This window comes from Cnephaeus nilssonii (genome assembly GCF_951640355.1).
Source record: "Cnephaeus nilssonii genome assembly, chromosome: 5".
Lineage (NCBI taxonomy): Eukaryota > Metazoa > Chordata > Mammalia > Chiroptera > Vespertilionidae > Cnephaeus > Cnephaeus nilssonii.
Window position 1 is genome coordinate 18,088,374 of NC_137076.1, and position 9,478 is coordinate 18,097,851.

Consider the following 9,478-nt stretch of genomic DNA (forward strand, 5'->3'; position numbering starts at 1 on the left):
AGGTTGCAAAGCGCTGAATCGCAAAGGGACTGGTTCAGAGCCCGGTGCCTCCGCCCCGCCCCCCTCCGGTCTCACGGCGGCCTCTGCCCCTTTAAGAACGTCTCGCGGAAACAAGCAGGAAGGGGGAGGTGCCTGCGTGCAAGATGGACGTGCGCATAGGCCAATGGGCGCTGTAGTGGCGGCGGTGGTGGCCAATGGGCGCTGTGTGGGCGGGGCCGGGCGTCTGAGCCTAGTTCCCGAGGCGCGGCGGCCGCGGCTGGGGGCGGGGAGGGGGGCGCAGGACCCCAAGAGGGGGTCCCGGAACCGGAGGCACGTGTCCCGGGGCGCTGGCAGGGCCGCGCCGGCCGGGAGCGCTGACCGGGCCCTAGGCCAGTCGGGGACCGGCGCGGCGGGGGCTGCAGCCGAGGGGCGGGGCGAAGGGCCGCGGGGGAGGCGAGCCGGGGTGTGCGGGGGGTCGGAGTGACCGAGGGGGCGCGGCCAGGCGGGGGCAGCGGGGGTCGGGGCCCAGGAGATCCGAGGAGTGTTAGGGGGGCTTTGCTGGCAGAGACGTGCAGAGCCAGGGGCGCTTGAGGGGTTCGGGGGGGTCGAGGACTCAGCCTGGTGGCGTCAAACCAGCCTGGGGCGTTGGGGGCCTGGGTGAGGGGCTGACGGTGGGCCAGGCCCGGGCGGGGGGCGTTTGGAAGGCGTAGGGTGTTATGGGATCTGGAGCGGGAGGCGTCTGGGAACATAGGCATGTTTGCGGGGCGATAGGATGGCTGTGGGGTTAGCTGGCCCAGACTGGGAGCGGTGGTTGGGTGGGGGGGGGAGGGTGATTTGTGCGGGTATAGGGGATTGTGGGGGTAGGAGCTGGGAGGGTCTCAGAAAAGGGGCCCAAGCCCGGAAGGAGCAGGCAGGTGAGGGTTGGGGAGGGATAGAAGATGCGGTGGGTTAGAATGACCAGGCTGTACCACCTCCGAGCTTAGGGCTTGGGGGAGGGAGACAGTCCTTGATGGCCCAAAGAAGAGGGTGTAGAATGCGGTGAGGATCATCACTCCTTTTTAATAAAGGCCACTTTGGGAGGGTAGTCAGGAGGCCTGAGAAGAGAAACAGCTCCCAGGAAGAGTTTGGGCCGAGGTTCAGGTTCAGAGTATGGAAGGAAAAGGCTTGGGTTTCTGGGTGGTGGGAAGTTAGCAGGAGCTCCCTCTAAGAGAAGGGGCAGCTGGAGGTGGGGAGCCCTGGTAAAGATTCCGTTCTCCTGCACTTGGGGTCTAAAAATAGTCTCCCCAAGACCTCCGGGATTGCTCATCTGAAAACCACCCAGCATCTTTGGGCATTTAATCAGATAAAGCCCCAGATTCAAATCCTACTCCTGCAGTTGGCTTGCTCTGTGACCTTGGGCAAATAGCTTTGCTCCTTTGAGCCTCAATTTCCTTTTCTGCAAAATGTGGGGGTATGTTTCCTACTTCCTGGGGTGTTTATAAATATTAAATATTATTTAGCTCTAATAATAGTTAACTGTGTTTGAGCCTGATGCCCATGCTTGATGCTTGGGTCCTTAAATCCTCTGGACAAGCCAGGGTTGTTGCTCTACCCACTGTGAAGATGAGGAAACTGAGGCCTGGAGCCCCTGAGTCACATAGCAAATGACTCAGTGTGGAGAATGGATGTACAGGAGGATTTGAGTGGCTGGGTGGGATTCTTATTCCCATCCATTCCCCCACCAGGGCCAGTTCCCATCCCCCCAGCAGCATGGCATCCTGTGCTGAGCCCTCTGCCATGGGCCCTGAGCCTGCTGCCCCACCACCTGCTGGGGTCCCACCGCTTGAGGACTTCGAAGTGCTAGATGGGGTGGAAGATACAGAGGGCGAGGAGGAAGAAGAGGAGAACCTGAGTGAGCTGCGACCACTAGAGGACATGGGACAGCCCCCACTGGAGGAGACTGAACAGCCAGGGGCCCTGGCCCGAGAGTTCCTGGCTGCCATGGAGCCTGAGCCCGAGCCTGCTCCAGCCCCGGACGAGTGGCTGGACATCCTGGGTAAGGTGCAGGGGTGGCTTGGGTTGACCCACAGGGCCCAGTCAGCAGCAGTTCAGGAGTGATCTTGACCTAAACCTTCTACCCTGAGCCTCATTTCCCCACCTCTGCCATGAAGTAGGTTGGAAGTAAAATGTGGTAACCACGGTGATTGCCAGACACAGGCAGCTGCATGAGATGCTTCATGTCTATGAAGCCCTTTTATTCCTCTCTCTCTCTCTCTTTCACACACACACACACACACACACACACACACACCCCAGCTCAGAGAGGCTGAGTCACCTGTCCAGGGTCACACAGCCAGCACAGCACACCAGGCGCCAGCAGCTCCCAACCTCCACAGCTTCTTTTCTTGGTATTTGTCTGATAAGTACCTGTCCCCTGGAAAATGTGTCCTGAGATCACATAGGCCTGGGGAACATTCCAATTTGTTTTTCATTTCTTTATCTGGTTCTCGGTATTCATTAGCATTCTAATTGCTCAGAGAAGTCTTTCAAGAGAGGACTTGGGGAATCCACACAAATGTCCCCACCATGGACCCCATTGCAGCAACATTTCTCTGGAAGCTAGAGAAATGTATTGCTACTAGTACTGATATTTAACATGTTAAATAATGTTAGCACCACACAAATAGTAGTAAAACGTCATTGTTACTACTACCATTTACACTGACACCAAAGCAATAGTATAAAATGATACTAATATTGATTAAACAGCATTGTTACTAATGTCACCCCACTGCTGATAAAAATGTTACTACTACTAAAAATAACACCAGGTAATATTGACTGTCCACTGGTTCTGTGCCAGGCCTGTGCAGCATTTTACTTGATCCTCACAACAGCCCTGTCATTTAATTCCTACCATTCCCATGTTTTACAGATGGGGAAACAGGGTCAGATAGGTGAGGGCACTTGCCCAAGGTTACACAGCTTTCTTGGCTATGTTAGAGTCTGGGCAGCGTCTCTCTACTGATAGTAGGAGCTGCCTTGCTCCTCTTCACAATCAGCTGCGTTCTGAGGTCAGAATTCAGGCTTCTAGACAAGGAAACCGAGGCCTTGAGAGGGGCTGTGATTGGCCCAAAGTTCCCTCTATGAGAGGCAGTGCTTGATTGTGACCTTGTCAGCACATCCACCATTAATACCCCAAAACCTCAAGATACAGGCTTCCCCAGGATCCACTAGATCAGTGGTTCTTAGGCTGGATGCTGGGGCATGTACAAGTTGGGGAGCAGCACACAAATTTGGAACATCATAGAATAATCCAGAATATGAATGGCTATCTCCCTATCCCTAACTTTTAGACTAGGATTCACTCAGATTTACGGTATATTCCTGACCAGTCGTATATTATAAACCACTGGGACACTGAAGCCCAGAGGTGTGGGGTCACCTGCCTGGTAAGTGGCAGGGCAGTCTTTCGAAGCTCAGCTTAGGCCCTGGTGTGGGGCCACCCTGGGGATGGGTGGAGTTAGTGGGGGTTGGGGAGGAAGGGGCGTGGAGAGCAGGTGCCCATCTGAGCCACCCAGTGACAGGCTGCTTGTCCTCGGTCCCTGGCAGGGAATGGGCTGCTGAGGAAGAAGACGCTGGTCCCAGGCCCACCCGGCTCAAGTCGCCCGGCCAAGGGCCAGGTGGTCACAGTGCAACTGCAGACGTCACTGGAGAACGGCACACGGGTGCAGGAGGAGCCAGAGCTGGTGTTCACCCTGGGTGACTGTGACGTCATCCAGGTGGGAGTGGGATGGGGTCTGGGCAGGGTGGGGAAGGTTAGAGGTGGAATGGAGGGAGTAATGAAGGTCGAGGTATTGATGGCTAGGTGGGGGGCTCAGGCTGCACCTGGCCCCACCTGACCCTCATAACCTTTGCACACCCAGGCCCTGGATCTCAGTGTCCCACTCATGGATGTGGGGGAGACTGCTATGGTCACTGCTGATTCCAAGTACTGCTATGGCCCCCAGGGCAGGTGAGAACCTGCTGCTGCAGGGGTCCCTCTTGGGGTAGGGAGGAGGTAGGTGTGTGACTCACCAAGTCATAGCTCAAGGGTGGAAAGAGTTACTTTCCTTAAGTTTTAATGAGTAGGGCCAGCTCTAGGACTTGAGTCCTTTTCTGCTCTCAAGCTTGCCCAGTGTGTCTGGGGTGCCGTCACGGTGGCTGCCAGGTCTGAGTGCTCCCCGTGCCCCATCCCCCAGCAGGAGCCCATACATCCCCCCTCATGCGGCCCTGTGCCTGGAGGTGACCCTGAAGACAGCTGTGGATGGACCTGATCTGGAGATGCTCACAGGGCAGGAACGTGTGGCACTGGCCAACCGGAAGCGGGAGTGCGGCAATGCTCACTACCAGCGGGCTGACTTCGTGCTGGCTGCCAACTCCTATGACCTCGCCATCAAGGCCATTACTTCCAGCGCCAAAGGTGACCCCCCGCCACCTCCCCTGAAAAGGTGTCTGCTAGTGCCAGGAACCTCAAGCCACAGAGGACCTGAGACTCAGAGTGTTGTAGAATATTCCAGAATATGGATAGATTCTCAACTTTCCCTAACCTCTTTAGGCTAGGGTCCACTCCAGCCCTGTGGTAGATCCCAGATCAGTGGGATGTCACAGGATGCAGATATACTGGTACATGGGGGCATGGATGACTGCAGACGATGTCCCTCCACAGGCCCGTGGTTAAGCCTCTGCTTCACTTAGGCTCCGTTTTATAGACTCCTTGGCACTGCCCTGAGGGTGGAGCAGTCCTGGCCTGTGTCAGAGGTGGGGAGACTGAAGCCAGGGAGGCTTCAGATCCCTCAGGAGCAACTTCGCATGACTGGGACCCCTAACTAGTCTCCTCTTCCACCAGGTGCAGAGGGGTGGGCCTTGTCCCAGGTCATGCAGTGGGCAGGTGGTTGTGAGGGGCTGGTGGTGTGGTAATGGCTGCCACGGTTGAGCACTGTCCCCCCCACAGTGGACATGACCTTTGAGGAGGAGGAGCAGCTTCTGCAGCTGAAGGTGAAGTGTCTGAACAACCTGGCAGCCTCGCAGCTGAAGCTAGACCACTACCGGGCCGCACTGCGTTCCTGTAGCCTCGTGCTTGAGCACCAGCCTGACAACATCAAGGCGCTCTTCCGCAAGGGCAAGGTGGGCCATGGGTGGTGGGCCACAGGCCACAGGTGCAGGTGGCAGGCTGGCTCCCCGAACCCAGACCAGCGGGACTTGTTCTGAATCCAGGATTTGAAAAGGGCAGATAGAGAAACTAAGGCCCAGACAGGTGCAGAGGTATGACTTGAGTCACAGCAATTCATTGACTGAGGCCAGACGTGAACCCAAGCCTTAGGCTCCCACACATTTCCCTGTGGCCCAATGGTGACTGCTCATTGCATACAATCTTCCATGGCTACCTTCTCCTTCAGAACAAAAGCCGAGTTGTTTTTTTTTAAAAAAAAATTTTTTTTATTGATTTCAGAGAGGGGGAGAGAGATAGAAACATCAATGATGAGAGAGAATCACTGATCGGCTGCCTCCTGCACACCCCCTACTGGGGGTTGAGCCCGAAACCCAGGCATGTGCCCTTGACTGGAATCGAACCTGGGACCCTTCAGTCCGCAGGCCGGCGCTCTACCCACGGAGCCAAACTGGCTAGGGCAAAAAGCTGAGTTCTTATTGCAGCCCTTGGGGCTTTGAGCCATCTGATCTTCCTTCTGCTGGTACCTTCCACCTCACCTCTTGCTTCTCTCCATCCTGTTCAGCCTCATTACCCCAATGCCTTTGCACAGGTAATTCCCTCTGCCTGAGACATTCCTACTGCAGGTACCCCCATGGCTCTTCCTTTGCCCTCTTAAAATCTTTGCTCTGATGTCACCTCTTTGGGAAGCCCTCCCTGCTGCCCACCCCCCCCCCCCCCGTTCACCCCTCCCACACACACCTCCCTGTCTTCTTCATGTTTCCCATGTTGCCATCAGCACATGGAGGTGTCAAACCTCTTGTCTGTCTCCTCTGCTAGGAGGCGGGGATTTCATCTGTCTCACTCACTGCTAAATCTCTAACCCTGCAAAGAGGGCTAGGCACACAGTAGGTGCTGGTGGAACATAGGAGAGAATTTGGCCTGCAGGGACTTTACTGTAATTGCTTTTGTCTCCATCTATTCATTCTCACAGCAACTTTGGATGGGGAAGAACAGAGATTTTTTAGCACCTTTTAGCAGTAAGCTGAGAAAACTGAGGTGCAAGCAAGCACTGGGTCACCTAGCATGTTTGTGAGAGACCTGAGCAGGGCCTCCCTCCAGGTGGCATTTTTTTTAAAGCACTTGCTATGTGTAGAGTTTTGCATAGAAATGTGGAGATGATGTTCTAATTTTTCAGGGGTTTATAATCCTCTTGGTGGCCATGGATTATAAATGTAGCTCACACGTTTGGATTTGCTGGTTGGAGGTGACAGAAACTCAAACAGATTTGAGCAAAAGGAGGACTTGATTTATGACACATTCAAGTCCCATGTGGCTGGGTTCAGGCAGGGTTGGATCCAGGCATTAGCAATGTTGTGGGAATACTGTGTCTGCTGTGGGTTTCCCTCTCAGGCGGGCTCCTCTCTTGGGAGCAACCAAGATGCTCCCTCTTGCCCCCCAAAAGCTGCAGGCTTGCATCCTTGCCACTTAACAACCAGCTTCCCAGTGGCATTAACATATTTCAGGCTGGATTTCATTGGCTGGTTTGAGTTACATGCTGGCTCTGAATCATTCACTTTGGAAATGTCCAGTCAAGGTGGTGAGGGAGGAGTAGATGAAGAGGGTGACCGGGTCTCCTGTACAGACCAAGACAGACACTCAGGAAAGGAGAAGGTTAGGGGGACAACACTGAATTCAGTGGGGTGCTCTTAGAGTCTGAGGGTTCAGGAGCGTAGCATGGGGAAAGTGGTCCCCTGGGGATAGATTTGGGACTTGTCACGGTGGTTAGGAGCCTGGCAGGGTTGGGTTTCATGAAAGAAAGCATGGCCTAGTATGAGTCCAGAGTGATGCTTCTCTCACAGGTACTGGCCCAGCAAGGGGAGTACAGCGAGGCCATACCCATCCTGAGGGCGGCCCTGAAGCTGGAACCTTCCAACAAGGTGAGAAGAACAGAGGAGCTTTGGGAACTTGCCCTATAGCTTGTCTGGGAAGTCCCTCCTGTCATCTGCCCTTAGTCCTTTTTTTTTAAAAAAAATATTTTTTGTTGATTTTTAGAGAGAGAGGAAGGGTAGAGATAGGTAGAAACATCAATGAGAGAGAAACATCACTGATGAGCTGCCTCTTGCACACCCCCTACTGGGGATCAAGCACGCAATCTGAACATGTGCCCGGACGAAGAATCAAACCGGTGGGTAACCTCTTGGTCCACACCAGCCGGGCCATTTATCATTGTTGCTGTGGCTTTTCCTGCTGTGTTTCTACCTGGGAAGGGGCAGGTGGCTAAAGGGCCCCAGCCAGCTTGCTGAGATCCTCATGACCCCTACATAGGCTCATCCTGAACATGGGGGTCCCAGGAGCCAAGGGTGCTGCCAGCTTGGCCAGTGCCAGCGCCCCCAGCTTTTCTCCCAGAACCTTGTGCTCTGTTCCGTCCACGGGCTCCCTAGAGGCCTGGAGATGGCAGCCCCACTTTGCTGACGCCCAGAGAGGGGTAGATGGAGCCTCTGTGTTTCAGTGGTCCCAATCCCAGAGTGACCCAGGGCACCAGAAGGGCACAGTGCCAGTGATGGTGGCCACATTGGCTGCTGCTGCCACATGCTCTTAGCCCAACCACCACTCACTTTTCCTAGACAATCCACGCGGAGCTCTCGAAGCTAGTGAAAAAGCACGCGGCCCAGCGGAGCACAGAGACCGCCCTGTACCGGAAAATGCTGGGCAACCCCAGCCGGCTGCCTGCTAAGTGTCCTGGCAAGGGTGCCTGGGTGAGCTGGGGTCGGTGGCAGGGAGGCTTCTTGTGGAAGGGCAGAGTAGACTGTGTAAAGAGAGTGTCTTCATCTTGCAAACATTCATGTCCTTGTCACCTGGGCTGTGCTGGACCATATTGGGGACACAGGCCCTAGTCCCATGTGACCTGGGTCAAAGCAGAAGGTGGAACACAACATGTAGGATTTGGGGTGGGGAGTGATGGCTCTTCCAGAGGGGAAGGGGAAGTTTCCCAGAGGAGGTGAAATTTAGCTTGAGTTTTGATGCACATGTAGGAGTTTTCCAGGAGGCAGGAAATGCATGCTTAGGCAGTGGAAGGCTTGTGTGGGTTGTGTTGGTACCTGAGGCCCAAGATACCAGTCTTGACTGCCCTCCAGCCACCTCCTCCCTCCCCTTTATCTACAGTCCATCCCATGGAAGTGGCTGTTTGGAGCAACTGCTGTTGCCCTTGGGGGCGTGGCTCTCTCTGTGGTCATCGCTGCCAGGAACTGACTGCCAGGTGGCCGCTACCCCTTCTGAGCACCGTGGACCCCACCCCGCACTCCCTAACTCTCCCAGGCTCCCTGTCCACTACCCTTTCTGGCCTAGCCCCCCTCCTCTGGGGCAGGGACAGTGAGGTTTGAGGGTTGCATGGCCCAGTGAGCAGGAGGGACTGAGGCCCTACAGGAGGAAATGAGGCAGGGCCCAGGCCCCATGTCCAGCCGGGAAGGAGGGGGCCCTTATTCCTCCAGACCCAATTCCTACCCTCCCACTCCCCCCGGGTTAGGTCTCAACAGGGGCCTGCCTCAGTTTCTCCTTCCCAAGGCCTCAGGGCAGCCCTTCCCCCATCCAGTTCCTGTACAATTGCCAGCCTCTCCTGCCTAGCCTGCTGCCCTCTGTCCAGGCTCCCCCACCGCCCCAAGTGAAATAAAGCCTCCCATCCTGCATTCCGCCTGCTTTCACTGCCACTTAGGGCTGGGCCAGAGCCGTGGGAGTGGGGAGGATCGGGTCTCCTCTTGGGCCACAGCAGACCTGTGTTACTGGGGTGATGTGATGTGCCTAGAGTGCCCAGGAGTTCACACTCCTTATGCCTGTTACCCAATCCTGTCTTGTTTCTGTTAACTAAAAACAGGGACCCGGATGGGACCTAATTGGGTGCTTCTTTGAGACCAATAATGGAGGGGTCTGTAGTACAGTGAGCTGACAGCCCTATGTCTGGGCAGCAGCAGCATAGTCAATATTACGGCTAGAGATTCTACAGTGAGCTTGCTAGGTAGAGGATGTGTCAAGGGGCTACTCCAAAGAGATGTACTGGCTTTCAATTTCTTGGGTGACCTAGTTCTTAGAGACTTTTGGAGAATATACCAATGCTTGGTGATTCCTCTGTTGTCCCTAGGGTCCTGTTGGGAGGCTCTGGGGTAGTGAGTATAAAGTGGAGAAATTCTTGTTACCAAGCAGTGCAGCCCATGGTTGCAGTGTTGCTAATTCTTTTAACTTCTCCAAGCCTCAGTTTCCTCTCTAGCTGATGGGTGCAAACCACTGTATCCATCCCCAAAGGCAAGTATGGATGCCAAGCATTGAGCACAGATCCTC

General features: G+C 55.1%; 1 protein-coding gene across 3 annotated transcripts; it reads left to right on the forward strand.

Moving 5' to 3' along the window:
- Window positions 1–219: 219 nt before the first annotated feature.
- FKBP8 (FKBP prolyl isomerase 8) lies at window positions 220–8,832 on the forward strand. 3 transcript variants are annotated; one of them, XM_079772296.1, is made up of 9 exons: window positions 220–309; window positions 1,704–2,014; window positions 3,571–3,740; window positions 3,885–3,973; window positions 4,200–4,420; window positions 4,952–5,124; window positions 7,009–7,086; window positions 7,774–7,905; window positions 8,312–8,832. In XM_079772296.1, the coding sequence occupies exons 2-9, from the start codon at window positions 1,729–1,731 to the stop codon at window positions 8,396–8,398; spliced, it is 1,236 nt and encodes a 411-aa protein (XP_079628422.1). In that variant the 5' UTR covers window positions 220–309; window positions 1,704–1,728; the 3' UTR covers window positions 8,399–8,832. The 3 variants fall into 3 exon arrangements, with proteins under 3 accessions (XP_079628422.1, XP_079628423.1, XP_079628421.1); XM_079772297.1 differs by having other exon boundaries at window positions 246–368; XM_079772295.1 differs by lacking the exon at window positions 220–309 and having other exon boundaries at window positions 4,203–4,420.
- The last annotated feature ends 646 nt before the right edge of the window (window positions 8,833–9,478 follow it).